The sequence below is a fragment of the Tamandua tetradactyla genome, chromosome 6 (genome assembly GCF_023851605.1).
Source record: "Tamandua tetradactyla isolate mTamTet1 chromosome 6, mTamTet1.pri, whole genome shotgun sequence".
NCBI classification, from domain to species: domain Eukaryota; kingdom Metazoa; phylum Chordata; class Mammalia; order Pilosa; family Myrmecophagidae; genus Tamandua; species Tamandua tetradactyla.
In genome coordinates, this window is record NC_135332.1 from 176742084 (window position 1) to 176766305 (window position 24222).

The following is a 24222-nucleotide window of genomic DNA, read 5'->3' on the forward strand; positions in this document are numbered from 1 at the left end:
AGAAGTACAGTGTACCCCAAAGAGAATAGATCCAAATAGACATACTCCAAGACATTTACTAATCAGAATGTCAGAGGTCAAAGAGAAAGAGAGAATCTTGAAAGCAGCAAGAGAAAAGCAATCCATCACATACAAGGGAAGCCCAATAAGACTATGTGCAGATCTCTCAGCAGAAACCATGGAGGCAAGAAGAAAGTGGGATGATATATTTAAATTATTAAAAGAGAAAAACTGCCAACCAAGAATTCTCTATCCAGCAAAATTGTCCTTCAAAAATGAGGGAGAAATTAAAACATTTTCAGACAAAAAATCACTGAGAGAATTTGTGACCAAGAGACCAGCTCTGCAAGAAATACTAAAGGGAGCACTAGAGACAGATATGAAGACAGAAGACAGAGGTGTGGAGAAAAGTGTAGAAAGGAAGACTATGAGTAAAGGTAAAAAGAAGGAAAATTCAATATGACATATAAAATCCAGAAGGCAAAATAGTAGAAGAAAGTACTACCCATGCAGTAATAACACTGAATGTTAATGGATTAAAGTCTCCAATTGAAAGACATAGTCTGGCAGAATGGATTAAAAAACAGGACCCATCTATATGCTATCTCTACTCAAAGGACATGAGGGCAAGGACACAAGTGGACATTTACTCACCAATGTTTATAGCAGCATTATTTACAATTACCAAGAGATGGAAGCAGCCAAAATGTCCATCAACAGACGGTTGGCTAAACAAACTGTGGCATTTACATAAGATGGAATATTATGCAGCTGTAAGACAGAATAAAGTTATAAAGTGTGTAACAACATCCATGGACCTTAAGGACTTTATGCTGAGTGTGATTAGCCAGAAAAAAAAAGGACAAATACTGCATGGTCTCACTGACATGAACTGATATTAGTGAATAAACTTGGGATATTTCGTTGGTAACAGAGACCATCAGGAGATAGAAATAGGGTAAGATATTGTGTAATTGGAGCTCAAGGGATACAGATTGTGCAACAGGACTGAATATAAAAACCCAGAAAGGGACAGCCCAATATTACCTAACTGTAATACAATTATGTTAAAACACTGAATGAAGCTACATATGAGAATGATAGAGGGAGGAGGGCTGGGGCATAAATGAAATCACAAAGAAAGATAGATGATAAAGATTGAGATGGTATAATCTAGGAATGCTAGAGTGTATAATGATAATGATTAAATGTACAAATTTAAAAAATGTTTTTGCATGAGGAAGAACAAAAGAATGTCATTACTGCAGTGTGCTGAAAATAGATGGTAATTAATATTTTAAAATTTCAACTTATGTGTGAGACTATTTGCAAAAATGTTTATTTTGTACAAATTTATACTTTGACTAGTGCATCTCCTAATATAACTTATGCAGATAGTTGGTTGAACACCTTAAGTACATGGAACTTCGTATAGGACATGAGATTTTGTTGGTTTGTCCAGAGTGATGCCCTGATGAATCCCAGAGTGATTTGATCAGTGAGTGGAAAAGTATTTGCAAAGTCCCCTTCAGGGAATGGTGAGAATGGGGGAAAACTCAACTTCCCCAAGTTGAATTCTTGATATTCTTACAAGCAGTGTGGGCAACCAAAGCTATAGGCTGAGCCCCCAGTCTTGGGGTTTGTTCATATGAAACTTAACCCCACCGTGGATAGGTCAAGCCTACTTAAAATTAGGCCTAAGAGTTACCTCCAAGAGAACCTCTTTTGTTGCTCGGATGTGGCCTTTTTCTCCAGCCAACACAGCAAGCAAACTCACCACCCTCCCCCTGTCTACATGGGAAATGACTTTTAGGGGTGTGGACCTTGCTGGCAACATGGGACAGAAATCCCAGAATGAGCTGAGATTCAGCATCAAGGGATTGATAAAAACTCTAGAATGAGCTGAGACCCAGCATCAAGGGATTGAGAAAACCTTCTTGACCAAAAGGGGGAAGAGTGAAATGAGACAAAGTTTCAATGGCTGAGAGATTCCAAACAGATTTGAGAGGTTACCCTGGAGGTTATTCTTACACATTAAGTAGATATCACCTTGTTAACCAAGATGTAATGGAGAGGCTGGAGGGAACTGCCTGAAAATGTAGAGCTGTGTTCCAGTAGCCATGTTTCTTGATGATGATTGTATAATGATATAGCTTTCACAATGTGACTGTATGATTGTGGAAACCTTGTGCCTGATGCTCCTTTTATCTACCTTGTCAACAGAAGAGTAGAACATATTGAATAAAAATAAATAATAGGGGGAACAAATGTTAAAATAAATTTAGTTTGAAATGCTAGTGATCAATGAAAGGGAGGGGTAAGGGGTATGGTATGTAAATTTTTTTCTGTTGTCTTTTTATTTCTTTTTCTGAATTGATGCAAATGTTCTGGGAAATGATCATGATGATGAATATGCAACTATGTGATGATATTGTGAATTGCTGAATGTATGTATTGGGAATGTTTGTGTTTCTCGTAATTTTTTTAATTAATAAAAAATTTTAAAAAAGATATTTGATTCTTTTACTTGTAATTATAAATGGATTTTTTTTCTTGATTTCCTCTTCATATTGCTCATTACTAGCGTATAGAACCTCTACTGATTTTTTTTTTTGCATGGGTAGACACTGAAAACTGAACCCATCTACTGATTTTTGAGTGTTGATCTTGCATCCTGCCACTTTGCTGAACTCTTTTATTAACTCTAGGAGCTTTGAAGTAGATGTTTCAGGTCTTTCTATTTATAGGATCATGTCATTTGCTAACTGTGAAAGTTTTACTTTTACCTTTCCATTTTGATGCTTTTTATTTATTTTTCTTGCCTAACTTCTCTGTGCAGAACTTCTAGCATAATGTTGAATAATAGTGGTGTCAGTGAGCAATCTTGTCTTGTTCCAGATCTTAGAGGGAAAACTTTCAATCTTTTGTCATTGAGACGATGTTAGCTGTGAGTTTTTCATATATGTGCTTTATGCGGAAGTTTCCTTTTATTCCTATCTTTCAAGGTGTTTTCATCAAGAAAGTATACTAAATGTTATCAGATGCCTTTTCTGTCACTCATGATGATCATGTTTTTTTCCCTTTGATTTGTTAATGCAGTGTATAACATTAATTGAATTTCCTATGTTGAACCAGTTTTGCATAACTGGAATAAAATCCACTTGGTCATGGTGGACAATTCTTCAAGTGTACCACTGGATTCAATTTGCAAGTATTTTTTGAAGAGTTTTGCATCTATATTCATAAGAGAAATTGGTTTGTAATTTTCTTTTTTGTACTATCTTCATGTGGTTATGGTATTAGGGTGATGATGGTTTCATAGAATGAGTCTGGTAATGTTTCCTTTTCTTCAATTTTTTGGAAGAGTTTGAGCAGGATTGGTATTAATTTTTGGAACAACTGGAAGAATTCACCTGTGAATCCATCTGGTCCTGGGCCTTTCATTGTTGGGAGGTTTTTGATGACTGATCCAATCTCTTTATTTGTAGTGGTCTGTCGAGGTCTTCTATTCCTTCTAGAATCAGTGTAGTTTGTTCATGTGTTTCTAGGAATTTGTTCATTTCATCTAGTTTGTCTAATTTTTTGGCATACAGTTGTTCATGTTATCCTTTTATGATCTGTGTTATTTCTGTGAGGTCAATGGTAATAGCCTCCCTCTCATTTCTGATTTTTTATTCATTTCTTCTCTCATTTTTCCTTTGTCAATCTAACTAAGGGTTTGTCAATTTTATTGATCTTCTCAAAGAGCCAACTTTTGGTTATATTAGTTCTCTCTGTTGTTTTTATTCTCAATTCATTTATATTTTGCTCTAAAATTTATTATTTCTTTCCTTCTGCTTTCTTTGGGATTAGTTTGCTGTTATTTCTCTAGTTCCTCCAGGTGTGCAGTTAGATCTTTGATTATAGCCCTTTTTATAAAATGTAAGTGTTTAGGACTATACATTTCTCTCTCAGCACTATCTTCATTGTATCCTCTATGCGTTGATATGTTGTGTTCTCGTTTTCACTCATCTTGAGATATTTACGGATTTCTCTTGCAACTTCTCCTTTGACCCACTGATTGTTTAAAAGTGTATTATTTAACTTCCATGTATTGGCAAATTATCCAGTTTTTTGCTTGTTATTGATTTCCAGTTTCATTTCATTGTGGGCAGATAAAGCGTTTTTATAATTTCAATCGTTTGAAATTTATTTAGACATATTTTGTGAACCAACATGTGGTCTATCCTGGAGAACAACCCATGTGCACTTGAGAAAAATGTATATTCTGCTGTTTGGGGGTGCAACATTCTGTATATGCTTGTTAGTTTAGCTCATTTATCATTTAATTCAAGCTATCTGCTTCCTTATTAATTTTCTGTCTAGATGTTCTATCTATTGATGAGAGTAGGGTTTGAAGTCTCCATCTATTATTGTAGAAGCATGTATTTCTCATTTTAGTTTGCCAGTGTTTGCCTCATGTATTTGGCACACTATGGTTAGACACATAAATATTTATGATTATAATTTCTTCTTAGTGGATTGCTACTTTTATTAATATATAGTGTCCTTCTTTTTCTCATAACTGTTTTGCATTTAAAGTCTATCTTGCCCAATATTAGTATAGCTACCCCAACTCTTGTTTAGTTACTGTTTGCATAGAATATTTTTTTCCAACCTTTCACTTTCTATCTATTTGTATCTTAGGGTCTAAGCTTAGCCTCTTGTAGACAGCACATAGTTGGATCATCCTTTCTTATCCATTCTGCCTATCTGAGTCTTTTGGTTTGGGAGTTCAATCCATTAACATTCAAAGTTATTATGTAAAAGGCAGTATTTATTTCAGCTATTTTATCCTTTTGTTTTATATGTCATATCTTTTTTATGTGTCTCTCTTTTTACCTTTTTTAGTTAACCTTAGTGATAATCTTCATTTCTTCACTGTACTCCAAGCCTCTCTCTCCTGTCTTTGCCTTTCAGCCTACAGAAATCCCTTTAGTAGTTCTTGTAGGACAAGGCTAATGCTGATGAAGTCTCTAGGTTATGGTTTATCTGCGGATATTTGAAACTCCTCCTCATTTTTGTAGGACAGTTTTGCCATATATAGAATTTTTGGCTGGCAGTTTTTTTCTTTCAGTAACCTTAAATATATCATACCATTGCCTTCTTGCCTTCATGGTTCCTGATGAAAAAGTAGTACTTAGTCTTATCGCATGTCCTTTGTATGTAACAAATCACTTTTTTCTTGCTCCTTTCAGGTTTCACTTTTTATCTTTGGCATTTGACATTCTGATTATTATATGCCTTAGAGTAGGTCTGTTAGGATTTATTATGTTTGGGGTGCATGTATATGTATGTTTTTCATAAGAGTTGGGAAATTTTTGGCTATTATTTCCTCAAATATTCTTTCTGCACCTTTTCCCTTCTCTTCCCCTCTGGGAGACTCATGATGCATAGTTTGTGTACTCCATGCTGTCATTCAGATCCCTGAGACCCTGCTCAATCTTTTTCATTGTTTTCTCTTTCTGTTCTTTTTTCTGTCAGATTTCAACTGTTCTATCTTCTAGTTTGCTGATTCTTTCTTCTGCATGTTCAAAATGCTGTTGTATGCTTCTAGTGTATTTTAAGTCTCTTCTACTATGACTCTCATCTCAGTAATTTTTGCTATCTTTTTATACTTTAAAATTCTTCATTATGCTCATCCAATGTCTTCTTACTTCATATTTTATTTAATATTTTTATTGTGAAATATAATATATATGCAGAAAAGAGATAAGTTTAAAGTACACTTGACAAGAAGTTATAGAACAAGTTTCAAGGTATGTTGTGGTAGTTAGATTAATGTGTCAACTTGGCCAGGTGATGATATCCCGTTCTTCTGTTTCAGTGAACTTCAGTCATCAGTATGTGAAATTCACCTATGGCTGATTACATTTGTCATCAGCTAAGGGATGTGCCTTCCACAATGAGTAAAGCTTAATGTAATAAGTTTAGTAATGCTTAAGAGAGAGAGGTCAGAAGAGAGCACAGTGGCCCAGCAGACCTCATCTCAGCACTCACAGCTCAGCCCAGACATTTGGAGATGCAGAAAGGAATAATCTCAGGGAAGGCCATTGGAATCCAGAAGCCAGCAGACATCACTGTGTGTCTTCCCATGCAACAGAGAACCTCAGATGAAAGCTACTTGCCTTTCCTCTGAAGAACTATGAATTTTTAACTAAATAAATCCTCTTATTAAAAGCTGATCCATCTCTTGTGTATTGCATTCTGGTTGCTTTAGCAAACTAAAACATATGGCATATATTACAGCTCCACAATTTCAGGTATTTCCTTCTAGCTGTTCTAATACACTAGAGACTAACAAGAAATATCAATATAATGATTCAGTAGTCACAAATCATTTAAGTCCTATCTTCTCTGTTACAACTCCTCCTTCTCATTTGACCCTTCTCCCAATCTTCATAAATATTTGAACAATGACTGTTCTAACTTCTTCATGTTGAAAAGGGGTGTTGACATTATGGGTAGGGGGATGCAGCTAGTTGATGTTCTTGGAGAGACTGGTGCCTCTGGGTTTCCGAGCTCATCTGGCATAGGAACAATCTGGAGGTCTTCTGTTTCTAAAAAAATAAACGTAGTAGGTGTGGATTTTTTTTTCTTAATTGCCTCCTCAGTTAGGTCATTGTTTGTGTATAGAATCATTGATTTTTTTCACATTAATCTTGTATACCAGCACTTTGCTAAATTTGTTGATTAGTTCTAGCAGTTTTGTCATGGATTTCTCAGGATTTTCCAAATATAGGATCATGTCACCTGCAAATAATGAAAGTTATACACTTCCTTTCCTATTCAGATACCTTTTATTTCTATTTTTCTGCCTGATTGCTCTAGCTAAACCTTCTAGTACAATGTTGAATAATAGTGGTGACAGAAGGCATCCTTGTCTCATTTCTAATCTCAGAAGGGAGGCTCTTAATCTCTCACCATTGAGCACGATGCTGACATATATGGGCTTTTCCATATATGACCTTTATCATATTGAGGAAGTTTTCTTTGACTCCTACCTTTCGAAAAGAATGCTGAATTTTGCCGAATACTTTTTAAGCATCAATTGAGATAATCATATGATTTTTCCCTTTCAATCTGTGAATATGTTGTTTACACTGATAGGTTTTCTTACGTTAAACCACCCTTGCATGCCTGGAGTGAACCCCACTTGGTTGTAGTGGATACTTCTTTTAGTGTGTCTTTGGATTTTATTTGCAAGTATTTGCTGAGAATTTTTCCATCTCTATTCAGTAGGGATAAATGTTGTTTTCCTTTCTTGTACTATCTTCATCTGGTTTGGTATTAGAATGATGTTAACATCATAAAATGAGTTAGGTAGTGTTCCTTTTTCTTCATTTTTTTTGAGGAAGAGTTTGAATAGGAATGGTGGATTTTTTTTGTTTGTTTGTTGGAATATTTGGTAAAATTCCGCTGTGAAGCCATATGGCTCTGGCTTTCTTTGTAGGAAGATTTTTGATGACAAATTGAATGGTCTTCATTTGCGGTTGATTTGTTGAGGTCTTCTATTTCCTCTCGAATCTATGTAGGATATTCATGCATTTCTATGAAATTGTCCATTTCCTCTAAGCTGTCTAGCTTGTTGGTGTACAGTTGTTCATAGTGTCCTTTTATGATTTTTTAAAATTTCTTCTGGATCCATAGTAATGACCCCCTCTCATTTCTGATTTTGTTCATTTGCATCTTTTCTCTTTTTGACTTTGTCAGTTTAGCTAAGGGTCTGTCAAGCTTGTTGATCTCGAAGAATCAACTCTTGGTTTTATTGATTCTATTCTTTTTAATTCTCCAATTCATTTATTTCTGCTTTAATCTTTGTTGTTTATTTTCATCTACTCACTTTAGGGTTAGTTTGCTGCTCTTTCTCTAATTTCTTCAGTTGTTCATCTAAGTCTTTGGTTTTGGCTCTTTCCTTCTTTTTAATGTATGTGTTTAAAGCTATAAATTTCTCTCTTAGCAGTGCCTTAACTGCATCCCATAGGTTTTAATGTATTGTATTCTCATTTTCATTTATCCCCAGATATTTACCAATTTGTCTTGCCATTTCTTCTTTGATCCATTAGTTGTTTAAGTGTGTGTTGTTTCACCTCCGTATATTTGTGAAAGTTCTGTTTCTTTGGTGATTATTGACTTCCAGCTTCATTCCACTATGGTTTGAGAAAGTGTTTTGAACAATTTCAATCATTATAATGTATCGAGACCTGTTTTGTGCCCCAGCATATATATGGTCTATCCTGGACAATGTTCGATGAGCTCTAGAGAATAATGTATATCCTGGTGTTTTGGCATGCAAAGATCTGTATATGTCTGTTAGGTCTAATTTATTTGTCTCATTTTTTAGGTTCTTTATTTCCTTATTGATCTTCTGTCTGGTTGTTCTATCTATTGAAGAAAATGATGTATTAAATTCTCCCAGTATTATTGTAGAAACATTTATTGCTCCCTTTAGTTTTGCCAATGTTTGCCTCATGTATTTTGAAGCTCCTTGATTAGGTACATAAACACTTATGATTGTTATTTATTCTTGGTGAATTGTCCCTTTTATTAACACATAGTGTCCTTCTTTCTCTTGTGATATCTTTGCATTTAAGATCTATTTTGTCTGATATAGGTACCCCTACTTTCTTTAGGCTGTAGCTTGTGTGGAATATTTTCTTCAATCCTTTCACTTTCAATGTATTTGTATCCTTGGGTCTAAGATGTATTTCCTGTAAATAGTACATGGATGGATCATACCTTTTAATCCATTCAGCCAAATGCATCTTTTAAACTGGGGAGTTTAATCCATTCACACTCAAAATTATTGCTCTAAATTTTAAACCAATCATCTTATTCTTTGGTATTATTTGTCAGATCTATTTTTTCCCCTCTCTTTTTAACCTTTAAGTTACCCTTACTGGTACTATTCAGTTCTATGCTCCTCTCCAGATCTCTGTCTCTCCTGTTTGTATGTTTTTTTTCCAGCTGACAGAACTCCCTTTAGTATTCCTTTCAGGACAGGTCTCTTGCTAACATATTCTCTCATCATCTGTTTGTCTGTGAAGATTTTAAACTCCCTCAAAATTTTGAAGGATAGCTTTGCTGGACAAAGGATTCTTGGCTGACAATTTTTCTCTTTCAGAATCTTCAATATATCATACTATTGCCTTCTCCTCCATGGTGCCCCTGGGTAGTTAGTGCTTAGTCTGAGGTGGCTTCCCTTTTATGGGCTAAATTGTTTTTCTCTTGCTGCTCTCAGGATTTTCTGCTTCTCTTCAGCATTTGATAATCTGATTAGTATGTTTCTTGGATTGGACAATCTGATTAGTATGGTCTTTGATTTGTGCATTATATCTTTTATAAGGGTTGGGAAGTTTTCCCCAATTACTTCTTCAAATACTCTTCCTAACCCTTTACTCTCTTCTCCTTTTGTGACACTGATGATTCTTTTATTTGTGCCCTTCACGTTGTCTACCATTTCCCTAAGATCCAATTCAAAATTTTCCACCTTTTTTGCCATTTCTTCTCTTGTGCCTTTGCATTCATTTGTCCTGTCATCTCGTTTACTTATTCTTTCTTCTGCTTCTTCATATTTGCTGTTGTGTGTCTCTAGTATATTTAAAATTTTATCTACACTATCTTTCATTTCCATAAGTTCTGCTTTTTTCCAACTTATTCTTTCAAATTCTTCTGCATGCTCTTCCAGTATCATCTTGATATCCTTTATGTCTTTGGCCAACCCATTGAAATTATTTTGGAGATTTGTATATATTTCTTTGATTAGCTGTCCCAAATTCTGTGTTGCCACATGCTTTTAAATTTCATCATTTGACTCGGCCATATCGACTTGCATCTTCATGTGCTTTGTTATTTTCTGCTGATTTCTTCACATTTGATTATCTTGATAAGATTCTATTGAGAGTCAATTTCCCTTGCTCACCTAAGGTTGTAAAGTTGCTTGGGTTTGCACTGAAGGTCTCCTCTGTTACTCGGTGCTTCCAGTGATTCCCAGTCTGTGCATGGCCAAGGCCTCCCACAGGAGATTCAAGTCTACCTGGACATCTACAGGAGATTTAGTAGAACAGTAATTTGCCAGTATGTACTTTCCCTCTCTTCTCAGCACATGATGCTATTGGGCCACCTTTTCCCCTTGAGCCTGGTTTTCCTGACTGCAGCAGCTGGGTGAGTGGGGTCCAAACCCCGTGGAATTCCATTCAATGGAGCTGGTCTCCATTTGTGCTGGAGACCGGCAACCCCGAGACTGTGTGTGGACACTGTGCATGATGGCAGAGAATGAGGTGGCTCCCAGGCTCCGAGTAGAAAAGCCTTAGGCTTTGGGGTTGAGAGTTTCACCTTGCCAGCCCTCAGCCAGTTCGGAAGTGCCCTGCTAATCAGTGGTCAGCAAGATCCCTGCCTGGTGTGCACCTGTGGGCCACTGGGGGTAGGGTTGGGGGCGGGTGTTGGTGCTCCCATGTGGTCCTCTCCCTTGTCCCTGCCTCTCCAACCATGCACACCATGAGCACTGTGGAGAAAGGATGCAGGCAGCAGAACACAGAGTGTCTCTCTTAGCTGCTAATTGTCAGATAGGCTCTGCTGTGCTCTGTGTCCCCTCTGCTTGAGTGTAGGGGGCCCCATTCTTACCCCAAACCAGGTGCCTGCTGCAGCCAGCCTCAGCATTGGGGAGTAGGCATTACATGTGCAGTAATTTCTCCTGTGTGGCTAAAAGAAGTCTGTTGATTTCAGAATTCCCATACAGGAGCTCCCAGCTCAGGGCCGGGAGATGACTCCCCAAATGGTTATAGAGAGGAATAATGTAGAAGTCCTTCTCTGGCCACAGGTAATCTGGAACTGCTGCCCTGGTCATTTTCTGCCTTTACTTTAATTATTCCATGGTGGAGGAGTTAGCTCTGCTTCTCCTGTTCCACCATCTTCCCAGAAGTCAACCTGTCTTTTTTTTTTTGTTCTGGTGTGAAACTCCACTTTTCACCTCTTAGACATTTGTGGACCAATGAAATATCCTAGAGCCGTGGGCGCCCCACCCCCACCCCTTAGGACCTGTGGGAATCAGCTTGATTCTCACTGTGGAAGCAGCGCCTGGGTCGAAGACTGAACCCAAAGGCATTTCCAAGGTGGTCTGAGTCGTCATGGGTTGGAAAAGTGGGTTTGGCCACCAGCTGGAGGCTGCACCCCCTCCTGTCCATCTGGCTGAATTGCTGAGACTGGGCTGAGATTCCACAATGCCAGTGCCCACTGGATGAAGTGGACTCAGCACAGTGCACAGAGAGGTGTCAGGAAGGAAGGAGCCACTGAAGGAGCAGGAGTGGGGGGTCTCTGCTCCAGACCCAGCCTGCAGTGCCTGCTTAGGATCCTCTGTCTCTTTAGCCATGTTTTCCTTCATCTCATTGAATTGATTTAGGAGACATGTTTGAACCTCTTTGGTTAGGTGTTCCAAATTCTGTGTCTCCTCTGAAGCTTTAATTTTTTCCTTGACTGGGCCATATCTTCCTGTTTCTTAGTATGGCTTGTAATTTTTTGCTGATGTCTAGTCATCTAGAAATTTACTCTGAAGGTCAGTAGTTGGTATCTCCCAACCAAAACAGGGCCAGGGTCCCATGAAGGGGACACAGACCAGGCCCAAAGTGCCCTGGTGAGGGAATCAGGAAGGACACTAAAGGCCTCTTTGATGACTTCCCAAATCTGTGCTTTCCTGACCTTCTCAGAGGATGTCATTCTCCACAAACTGTTCCCCACAGCCCCGAGGAGGCACCAGGTCTTTAAATCTCCACCACCTCTGCCCCTGTCAGGGGGATTGAAACAATGGCCACAGTTGTCTTTCTCCATGGCAGGTTGAAATAGAAGCTCAGAGTCGAGACCCAGCAATCCAAATTTGATAATCAAAAGCTGTGACAAATGCTTGGCTGTGCCAACTTCTGTTCTTTGGGAAGAGGAACTTTATGACCCTTTCTGACAGTAGCAACCAGCATGGACTGGACTCCACGGCAGCCCACCATGAGAATGAAGGATGGGTTCTGGAGAAAGCTACTCACGGTTCTGTACAGGAGTTCATTAGCCCCTTCCTCCTGCTCCTCCCTGGGTGCTGTGAAGTGTTTTTCTGGCCTTCAGAGCCCCAGAACAATTGTTTCAGACAGTCTCTGCCTGTTTAACAGGTGCTTTGGTGGAAGGGATAAGTTCTGGAATTCCATACTCTGCAATCTTCCCTGGAAGTTCTCTCAGATCTCCTATATAAAATCTTGCTTATGTTCTCAGAGGCAAGAACCTGTGTCTCATTCCTCTCTGAAATCCTTAGCAGCAAACACAAGACTTGGCACAGAGTCTGTCCTCAGTGTACTTGGTGAAGACATCATCTGGGAATACTCTCAGAGATTACAGTGACCAGGTACATCGGTCCCCGTGCACTGGTCTCACCAAAAGGAGAGAGAACCTTAGGGAATATGTCACTTGCATATCAATTTAATTTGCAAAACATTAGTCTTGTCCCATCTAATTTAATTCTCATTACAACTCTGTGAATTGGGTCTAAAATTCCCGTTTATGTGTGAGGAAAGGAGAATCAGAGAAGTTTCTAGTTTCCAAACACATATAATCAGGGCTACATATAATTCCTGGTCCTGCTCCAAATCTCCACCTGTAATATGCTTTACATTGCAGTTTAAAAAGCAATAGCATGAAGGAAATTAATGGATTGATCGTCTGATCTTCAAGACACTTATAGTTCTCAAAATACAGAGAAAAGAGGAAACAAAACATCCTGGTGAAACTGACTTTGTTGACGGTTTTGCAAAAATACAAAAGAGGAAGTAATCCAATACCTGACCACGAGGTTGGATGACTGTGCAGCCTTCCTCCCCCACCGTTTCATCTGAATGTCAGGAAGTTGCCTTGGAGATGTGGATATTATTTTCTGGTCTTTGCCAAGAGGACAGAAACATAGACAAACTGAAAATGACGAATCAGAGCACATAATTTGACCCTGCTCATTCGGACATGCTAACATTCACACGGTATCAAAATTATTTGAATGCGTGTTAGTCAATCTGACTGTACTCTGAGTACTTTAAGACCAGGAACTAAGCTTATTAATCATTTAATTCCATGAGTGTAGCACTGTACATGGCACATAACTGATGTTCCAGAAGTGCTTGTGGGAAAGAAATGGAAGTGGAATGATATTTTAAAATATTTGTTTAATTAGAGAAGTTGTAGCTTTACAGAGAAATCATGTACAGCGTTCCCACAGGCACCCTAATGTTGTCACTTTGCGTTAGCATGGTATATTCGTACAATTGATGAAAGAATATTAAAATAATATTACTAACTATAGTCTACAGGTTACATTAGGTACATTTTTTCATATACACACCCTATTGCTAACATCTTGCATTAGTGTGCTACATTTATTATAATTCATGAAAGAAAATTTTTATAGTTGTACTATTAACTATAGTCCATCATTAAAAATAGGGTTCATTGCGTTGTACAGTCTTATGTTCAACCTTTTAATTTTTATTCTAGTAACATATATATGTCCCAAAATTTCCCTTTTTACCCACATTCAATGATATCTTTAGTATTGTATAGAAATTCTATACAAATTAAGCATTAAATCCCCTTTCTCTACCCGCCACCCAGTTCCTGGTAATCTGTATTTTAGATTCTTAGTCCATGAGTTTCTAAAATTCTAAGTCTATGATATTTCATATAGTGAGATCATGCAATATTTGTCCTCTTGTGTCTGGCTTATTTCACTCAACATAATGTCTTCAAGGTTCATCCATGTTGTCACTTGTATCAAGATTTCAGTCCTTATTAAGGTTAAATGATATTCCTTTGTATGGATAAAACACATTTTGTTTATCCACTCATTGGTTGATGGACACTTGAGTTGCTTCCATCTTTGGGCAATTGTGAATAAACATCAGTGTGCACATTTGGGTTAGGACCTTGCTTTCAATTCTCCTGGGGTATATATCTAGTTGAGGGATTACTGAATCATCTGGTAATTCTATTCTTAGCTTTCTGAGGAACTGCCCAACTCTCTTCCATAGTTGCTGTCAGGAATCTAATCATTTTAGATTCCTGACAGCAACGAGTGAGTGCTCCTATTTTTCGACATCCTCTCCACTATTTGTAATTTTCTGGTTTTTAAACAGTAGCCATAATAGTGGGTGTCAAGAGGTATCTCATTGTTGTTTTGATTTGTATTTCCATAGTAGATAGTGATGTTGAGCATGTGCCATTTAGGCATTTTAGATCCTCTTTGGAGAAAAGTTTATTCCAGTGCTTTGCCCATTTTTAAATTGGGTTCTTTGTCTTTTCATTGTTGAATTGTAGGATTTCTTTATATATTCTGGGTATTAAACCCTTATCAAATATGTGATTTCCAAATATTTTCTCCCACTGCATAGGTTGTCTTTTCACTTTTGTGATAAAGTCCTTTGATGCACAGAAGTTTTAAATTTTGATGCGGTCTCGTTTATCTAATTTTTCTTTTGCGGCTTGTGCTTTGTGTGCGAAGTCTAAGAAACCATTACCTAAACCAAGGTCATGAAGATGCTTCCTTACACTTTCTTCTAGGATTTTTATAGTCTTCATTCTTATATTTAGGCATTTGGTTCATTTGGAGTTAATTTTGAATATGGTATGAGATAGGGGTCTTCTTTCAGTCTTTTGCATATGGACATAGAATGATTTTATGGGCATAGAATGATTTTTTTTTAATTTGACAGAGCTTAAAGCTAGACCATAAGAACAATAGAGCATTAATGATTATGGGGTGCATAGAATTCTACAGAAGCTTACTCATCCTTCAAAGCATATTTCAAATGCTGTGTCTTCTGTGTAATATTCTCTGATCTGTTGAGTCAGAATGAACACATTACTGCAGTCGTTCTAGTTCATGCTTATCTAACTTCTTATGGTACTTGATTCTTTTCTGAATCCATCTCTCCATTGATGGTATGTCACCTTAGAGTTGGTAATCTAGCTTTGGATAGTTTCTTCTCGTTCCCTCACTCTGCCTCACCCAGTGTTTAGCATTAGATATGCACACTCAAAAAGTTTATTGAGTGTTTAAACAAATAACTGAATGATGAATGAATGAATGTTGTCTGTCACATTTGAGGATGCTACTGAATTGCTGCTAGTCTCATTGTCAAAGAAAAAAGGATGACTAAGAAATTAAAAGCACTCATAATTTAGTTACTATATATTCTTTTTTTTGCATGGGCAGGCACCGAGAATCTAACCCGGGTCTCCCGCACAGCAGTCGTGAATTCTGCCACTGAGCCACCATCACACAGCCCCATTATCAATTTTATATTTGTTGTTTTCTGTTTGCTTAGCCTCTCTTTCCCCAGTTTCAACAATCCCCAGCTATGTGTCTCTATTGCAGTGACTGCCTTTAAAAGCAAGCACGTAACAAATAAGGAATGTGATTATTAGGTCAACCTCTCACCAAATTTGCCTCTTATTTGGCTTGATTTTCAAGCTTTGCAAACCAGGAAGAGCATTCCGAGCTTTGTTGGATGGTTGCAAGTTGCAATATGTAGTTAAAGGCAGTTGAGTTCAGTTGCAGTGAATATTAGTTGCGTTTCTTGTCCAACTTTCACTTTTTCTTTCAGGCATAAGCACATCAATGTTGCTTTATGGAATCCATTCCTTCCCAATTCTCAGTCCACGAGGTTTTGGTCAGTCTCCACTCCCACCTGACTGGTAGGGGATTGAACTCAGGTCCACACCAAATCTTTACCTGCCATTCTCATCGCCATTGCCCAGTACTACCATGTCTTCTTCAGGGTTAGGCACTGACTTGCTTTATGTTAATGGGAGAATGACTTCTAGAAATTGTTTTTATGTCTGTAAAGATGCATGATTAGGCAAGGTTGAGGATCCCGATAATTGAGTCAACTCATGGAAAGCAGAGTGAAAAATGTTATAATTTTATTCCTGAATTGAACTTCCCCAGAAGTCAGGTTTATTTGTTATCCATTATTAGGTCCATGAACAAATAAACCTCTTTTATGCTTAAGCCTGTTTGCACTGAATTTTCTTTCCCTTGTAACCCAAAGAAGCCTAGCTAGTACACCACAGGTGTAAAACATTAAAATCATTTAGGGTGGCTTGTTAAAGATGCAGATTTCCACAAACCCAACAATAAAGGTTAGGGTCAAGGAACGTGCATTTAAACAAACAGCCCAGGTGAGTGGAATGCTGATGGACCAAACCTTGAAAGCGATTGCTCTAGTTATTGGAAGTGGTGGCAGTAAACAGCACAGCAACAAAATCAGAGGAGGTGCCAACTATGAACATAGTAGCTGAAAGTCAAGACCAGTCCATTGGAGAATGAAGAGTTGATTCAATGCTTTTCTTCTTAGGGAATTTTTGCTCTATTTCTCTTTATTATTTCCGCCTAGTTTAGGTAGCATGATCATATGTCTCAGTTTGCCTGAGACTGCCCAGGTATCCAACTATTGTTCCTGATAATTATTAATAGCCCTTCCACTCCTAAAAGTCACTCTTTTTTTTTATGATTACTCTAGATTCAGAACCCAAAAAGGAGTTCTTAGGTCTCTTCCAGCATTTCCAAGATATTGTTGGGTCCAATTTATATTCTTTTCTGTTTTTTATTTAAACCTTAGCTAGCAGAGACTGTGATATCTTAAAAATCATTATTGCAAATCTGAAGTTCTTAAAAATCTAGAAACCCAGTGGGCTTTTGTGTAGCATATGGAATGAAAGTGTAATGACAATTATAATATAGTTGCCTAGAATGTTCCATCACCCTTAGATTGACTCAATCTAAGAAAGCACCACATAAACCCATGACTCACAGTGGGAAAGGCATTAGAAATGTGAGCAGAATGTTGTATGAACATGTGGGAGTCATGATACCTCTGTCAGATCATACACAGCCTGGATCATTTAATTAACAACTGCCAGAGTTTAATTCTGGAGCAACTGTCACTTCTAGGCTGTTGATAAAAGGATATGGTGATACGGAGAGAACACAAGTAAACTTGCGAGTAAAATGTTATGCTAGTGCCAAATTTTTTATAGCACCTGTAATGGAGAGAGATATGATATGCCAGAGGTGCCTTTTGCAGCAGTTCTGGTTTCTTCTAAACACACACACACACACACACACACACACACACACACACACACACACACACACACCTAAAACGTTGAATTGCTTTGGTTTTCTTTAGTTATGTCAATTACAAATATTAACTGAAAACATGCAAAAAAAATAGGTTCCATGTGTTTTAGGTGTAATTAAGGCATACTGGCATTTAGTAGTGACTTTTTTCTCCCTTAAAATAAGTACATAGTTGTTAAATATTTCAGAAGAAATGATGGGTCTACATTAATGTTTTTAATATTGGGGGAATTTAGTTCAGAGATTTCTGCCTAGGGACTGTCGTTTCAAAATAATTTGCCGACTGCTTGTTTGGTTTTGTTCAAACACAGCTGTAAGTCCTTTCTTTCTATATTTGGCTAGCATTGACCATCTGTATGAGGGGTTAAATATTTCAGGAGAAATGATGGGTCCATATTCATATTTTTAATAATGGAGGAATTTAGTTCAGAGATTTCTGCCTAAGGACTGTCGTTTCAAAATTATTTGCCCACTGCTTGTTTGGTTCTGTTTAAACACAGCTGTTAAGTCCTTTCTGCCTATATTTGGCTAGCATTGACCATCTGCATGAGGGTGTGTTGGGTTGGAGAGAGGGAAGTGGCAGAGCAACGCATAGCTCCACAGCTGGTCACTGCTTCACCTTTCTACATCCTGCCTACCTGCCCTGATCCTCATCCAACTCTGGGTAGTAAGAAGAGAAAGTGACAGCCACAGGAGTTTTCTCTTCCGTGTTATCAGACTCAACACTCCCTTTAGAGCAAATACAGTATTATGTAACATCCTCTTCCCTCCCCTGAAATTAAATTCATAGGTAATATAATCAACCTGTACATCATTGCTTTAAGAAAATCAATATAATTATGTAATTATACTATGAAGAACAAACATGAAAATAATTCATCATAAAATATCTTATATGTCAATATGTATCTGTCCAGGCATGACTCACAAAGAGATGATGAAATAATCAGATACTTAAAATGAAACTTAAGATTTCTCCTAAGTGTCACAACTATAAATGCAGACTATATAGGTGTGTTCTATTCAGCCCTCAAATACTGTGGGTAGCTTTGTCATTGATGACATGATTTTAAAAAATGATCAGCTCTTGGTAATATTTATAGAAAAGGACAATCTTCCCTCACATTACATTGTATTTCATTTCTGGAAAATTGAGTGTATATTAAAACCTTATAAAAACATTTGCATTTATGTGTAAAACTGAGTTAGTTATAAACAGGCTTCTCACCTACATAAATGTCTGGAGGGACATTTAAAAGTCGCGCCTATGCATTTCAGGAAATCTAGCAATTATGTCCTCCCCAAGCCTGTGACAGCTAAAATCCCCCACCTCTCACTCCATTTCCATATGCCCTGTAGGAGATAGTATTAACTCCATTGAAAACCATTCACTCGTATAATTTATTCAGGTCAGAACACATTCACACGTCTGTCTTTGTTTTTGCTTTTCAGTTTTATTTTTGTAGGGGTCACTTGTTTAATACCAATTAAAATGGAAGAATCATGTTTTCAGTATGGATTGGTGGATTCTAAATAACAGTAGAGACTGGATAGAATCTGAGTTAACCTTTGTATATATTTTTAAACAACAACCTAAAAATCTCAGTGGTTTTTAACGACAGATTATTTTTCTAATTTAACAGCCTGGGGGGCAGCAGGGGTTCTGCCTAACCCTGGCAGATTAACCCTATTAGATTTAGCTCTGGAGTGAAAGTCAGAAACTCAGGTACTGCCCCTGCAAATGGGGAAATTTTCCCTATCTTGAGCATCACTTACTTTTGATACAAACTCCTCAGTGAGAGTTTAATTATTGTAGCTGGGGCCAGAATTTCAGCTGTAAGAGAGACTGGGAATGTGAATAGCTGACATTTTATTCTTATTTAGTAGGAGGTTGACTCTGCCTCCAAGATTCGTTAAGGGGAGTGTATAATTTTGGTGTAGGTCATGCTGTGTAACAAACACTCTCTCCATCTTAACAGATGTTTATTTCTCCTTTACTCTACCTATAAGCTATAGATTAGTAGTGGGTTCTGGGCTCATTATTATCTGTCTAGAATCTAGACTATAGAGCAGCCATTATCTCAAGCATTACTTTTCACTTTACCAGATTTAGAAAGCTTGGTGAGCTAGCTTTTTCAGTTGCCAACTGGCCATGATATAGCTCACTACTAACATTAATTTATTAGCCCAAACAACTCACATGGCCACACAAAGTTCTAAGGGGAGTGGAGTAGGGTGGAAAATACAATACTGTTGTATATCCAGAAGGACGATTCTAGAAATATTGGGTATACTGCTTAATGACAACAAAGTTGGAAATTCCTCAAACATGCAAAGGGTAAGATGTTGGGTAAGCAGAAATCACAAAAACAAATGTCTGCTAGAGACTATTATATCTTTTCCATATATCACCGTGCTAGGTTTATGCCACTACCTCTTAGTTACATACTGGGTACTGAATGAATAACTGTTGAATAAAAGGATGAATATGAATGATTAATTCACCAAATCTCACTACAATTAAAGAGTTATTTTGCTATTTTACCTTCACAGTGATGCATGATAAACATATGTATATACATATATATATGTATATATCTATGGATGTAGTGCCATTCATATGACACTTAGAAAGCTTGAGAAGAGTGGTACAGGAGAGAGAGAAAAGAGATGCTCCATTTCAGTATCCGGCTGAACGTGTTCACTTTTTGGTTTCTGCCACTAGACCCAGAGCAGGGACAGAATTTCGGACACAGTTGTTCAATAAAAGTAGTGTTGCTGTCATTGGGCGAGTCATATCAATTTAGCCATAGGTTCTTCAGTTGCACACACACACACCCAACCCAGAAGCTTTAGAAATATCTGCCTTTTGTACTCTAAGAATCTCATGGACTGTGGAGAGCAATATAATGTGCAACTATGGTTGCCACAAGACATACTTATGGAATAGGGCCTGCCACAAAGTATCAACAGACGCTTAAAGAGTTCATTACAGTAACCATTTGCTCTATTCTTAATATGGAATGGGGTACAAATTTAAGAAAGAACTTAGTGCAACTACAAAAGTTTGCTTTACGGTCCTGAGATGAGAAGTTTGGGGAGCCTGGTTCCCATCAAATCAACAATAATAATCAATGGGCTTAGTCCTCTTATCTTAAAGGTCAAACACCTCATATCTGTCACCGGGCACTGACAACTCCCACTCCTTCCTTGACTACCCACCGCCCCCACCGAGAGCGGCCCACAGCCCCAGGCCCCGCCTCTCGCGGAGGTCCTCCAATCAACCGCTCTGCCCTGGCCCAACCCCCGCGCGTCACGTGACACGGCCTGGCCCGCTTCCGGCGCGTCGCGGACGACTGACGTCGCGGAGCCCGGCGTCGCGTCAGGGCTGACCCGCGGTGGCGGCGGCGGCGGCGGCGGAGATGGCAGCGGACACCGAGCGGGCTTGAGGGCTAGGACCCGGCTCCCTCCCGCGCCACCTCGGGCCTGACCCAGCGCTGTGGCCGAGTCAGCTCACTCCGCGCCTGCTTCCTTCCCGGCCGCTGCCCGGGCGGAGGCGGGGGCCCGGGGTGGCCGCCCTGTTGGTGCCCCGGCTCGGCCCCGGACGGCCCGTCTGCTGTGCGGAGAGGAGGCCGAGTCGGTAAGAGGCGGCGGCGGCGGGGCCTGGAGGTCCCCTGATTCCCGCCTGGCCGCCCGGGGTGCCCCCGCACCGGCGTCTCTCTCTGGCCCGCTCCTCTCCTGCGTCCCTCCCCTTAACGCGCCGCCCCTATTGTCTGGGCTCAGCCGCTCCTTCTCCCCCGCCCTTCCCTCCTTCCCTCCCCCCTGCTGGGGGCCGGACGGCTGTCAAACCCGGAGGAGCCTCTTTCCGCGCTGTCTTTGGCCCCAGGCCCCGCGTCGCTGCTCACCTTTTTTTTTTCTCCCCTTTCTTTTTCTCTTGGTCATTCTCTGTCCATTGCTTCCCTTTCTCTGTCTGTGACTTCTTGCTAATTTTCTTTTCTCTACCGCTTGTCATCTCCCACAACTTTCACCATCCCTACTATTTTTTGCCATTCCTTTTCCCTTTTCTTCCTGTTTTTACTCGTCTCTGTACTCTGCTCCCTTTTCTTTCTCTGCTCCAAATCCCACACTCCCCCCCCCCCCCAGTAGACTGCCTTTTTCAAAGTTCCTTAATTGAAATCCTTCCTTATCCTCCCCCCGTGCCTGCCTGCTCCCAATAAAAAAAAAAATCTTGCTTTTCTGGGTACCACGTAGCGGAGTTTCTTTGGGGGATTATACCTCCTAACTCCGTCACTTAACTTGGGCTCTCAGTTTGATCCTAGAAAATGTTAGTATAATGTGTGAGCTACCCCTTAGTAAGTTCTTCCTTTACAGAAAATGTTTGTTTGTTTGTTTTGCATGGGCAGACACCGGGAATCGAACCCGGGTCTCTGGCATGGCAGGTGAGAGCTCTGCCTGCTGAGCCACCGTGACCCACCCCAGAAAATGTTGATTAGATTTCTACATACAACTTTTAAGTAGCTGCCTTATATGTTGCTCATTTATAAGACCCGTATTAAAAATAATTTATATGCGTGTTTCTTTTACACCAAATACACCCTGACCGCCAAGCTTACTCTTTACATATATATATTTATTTTACTCTTTACATTTTAATGCACTAATCTTTGTAGATGGCATGACATGAGGATATTTTTTCCTCCAACCATGTGTTTTGTGTATTACGCTATTTCCCCCTCACCTATCCAGACATTTTTTTGACAGAGAAGGAAGGGCAGGTGGAATTTTATGTTTGCTGTTATGTTTTGCTTATTTTGAATTGTGACCAGCCCATTAAAAATACAATATAGTTGCGTCTTTTCCTTTCTTTCTTTTTTTTTTTAAGTGGGAGGGAGCATATTAGTAATTCTGAATATCAAAAAGTGTATTTTGGCCCTGTCTTTTTCCCTAATAGCAATAGATTTACATTCCTATAATATATTACCTATTATATTTTGCTTGATTATCTCAAAATGCATTTATATTCCTCAAATAATCATTAGTGAAGAAGAAGCTACCTCAAATAAACTGGGTGGCCAGTGTGACCAACAGGATAGCAAATTCACTGTGAATAATCTAGAGTAATCAATATTCTTTGTTTTTTGTTTGTTTTAACATTGCATCCCCTTTTCCTGTGGGTGCTCTTTGTTGAAAAATGGTCGAAATAAATTCCCAGAAGTAAAAAGAAAATCCATTTCATTTCCTTATTGGATGTGAAGTATAAGAAAGACATTTCTTTTGCAACTTTATAGGTTAAATTAAAATTATTGAATTCATTTGCTACCAAGATGGTAGCAGGTGATGAAGCTTCCTAGTATAAAATGAGTTATTAACATCTTCACTGGGGAGAAAGGTATCTACTGCTTTATTCGTCTTTGTGCGCTCCTTAGTGTTTTATTTAGCATTTTGTACTATTAGGTACTCAATAAATATTTATGGAAATTAAGTGGAAAGCTTGATCAGGTTATTTACTTAAGCATTTTAATAGTCGTATTCCAGAACACACAATTGTCTTAATTTTTCAAAGATGTAAAAATGTTTTCAGATATCATTGTGAAAGTTTTTCTTGGATATTTTCAAGTTAAAATTTAGAGGATTTTAGCCCTTTACAAGTTTTAATGACCTGTCTGTTCATCCTAAGTAGATATCTTTTCTATGTTTTTTTCTTAATTCATCATCAAGATTCCTGGCAATTAACACAGTACTTTATCTGGAAATGCTTGTAATCATCATTCAGACTTTAAAAATTTGACAAATATTTTAAACTTCTCATGTATCATTTAAAAATTTTTGGTTAATTTTAATTTTGCTGGTTTCCTTACTTTATATTCCCTATGCATTTTATGCATTAGAATCTAACAGGTGTGTGTGTGTGTGTGTGTTTTTTCCTCTTGAGGTAGTAAAAAGAAAATACTGAAGAACAGGATCCCAAGATGAGTAAAAAGCCCCCAAATCGTCCTGGAATCACTTTTGAGATTGGTGCTCGTTTGGAGGCACTGGACTACTTACAAAAATGGTATGGAAAATATAGAGCTTTTAACATAAAGCACAATATCTGTAACCTTACATATGTTTGTTAATTGCTTAGTTCTGTTGACAGTAGTAAAAACATCAGTTCACATTTTGAATGCACATGCACATTGTTTTTTAGTTTTCCTAGCTTCAGCGGCTTTCAGGTTTCGCATTTTAAAAGCTTTCTAGTCAGAGTTATGTAGGTGATTGAGAACTGAAAATGAATAGGATATGAGATATAAATAGAATATTGCTACTCTTTGTATTTAAATGAGCTATATTGGAGGAGGGAAGATTAATTCAGCTTCCCAAGTATTAGATAAATTTTTATATAAATCTGTTTTCTTGACGTGTAGGGGTGATCTTTCAAAATGTGTTAATGGTTAGCATAGTGGAATGCCCCACTGTTCACTAACCCACCTAAAATGCCTGGACATACCTCCTCTTTTCCCAGAGGGCTGTAATCTAAAGGCATGTGCAGTTACAGCCTCTGGGAGATGCACAGTCCTCTCAGATCTGGATGTTTCTTTTGTGCTGGCCTCCTATGATAAGTGGTCAATTTAAATACCTCCACATACCCTTAACATAATGGGTAGGAAAAATAGAATAACGGAAATAAAACTACCATCTGGAAAGGAGAGAAGGAAAAACAGCACATAAGGCATCCCTGGGCCACAGTAGGAATAATTAGAATTTCTTCTTTCTTCTGCAGAGTGTGTTCCTCAGTCAGGTTAGCTGGCCCCTGGTTCTGTTCTCTTGTTACTGTTCTCAGACCCCTCACCTGAGAGGGGCTTTATGGAGGTGTCCACTTTGGTAGTGGGGTGATAGTGATGGTACGGCCTCAGCTCGTCCTGAAGCCCTTTTATTTTGATGAAGGACTTAGTGGTTTGGCAATTCCAGGACTTGGCCAGACTTTTAATATTTTCTGTCACTTTAACTCCCTTAAAACCATAGTGGACATTTTGTAGATCTGC

At 38.5% G+C, this 24222-nt stretch overlaps 1 protein-coding gene across 17 annotated transcripts in view; it reads left to right on the forward strand.

Moving 5' to 3' along the window:
* PHF20L1 (PHD finger protein 20 like 1) overlaps positions 1-24222 on the forward strand; it is a 152834-nt gene that overhangs the window by 16428 nt on the left and 112184 nt on the right. For 5 of the 17 annotated variants that reach the window (XM_077167694.1, XM_077167701.1, XM_077167702.1 and 2 more), the window contains exons 1-2: positions 20570-20840; positions 23133-23252. In XM_077167694.1, coding sequence (XP_077023809.1) covers positions 23170-23252 — 83 coding nt within the window. In that variant the 5' untranslated portion in view covers positions 20570-20840; positions 23133-23169. Of the gene's footprint in view, positions 1-20564; positions 20841-23132; positions 23253-24222 lie in introns of those variants that run through there. The other 12 variants (XM_077167699.1, XM_077167705.1, XM_077167709.1 and 9 more) reach the window with 8 other exon arrangements.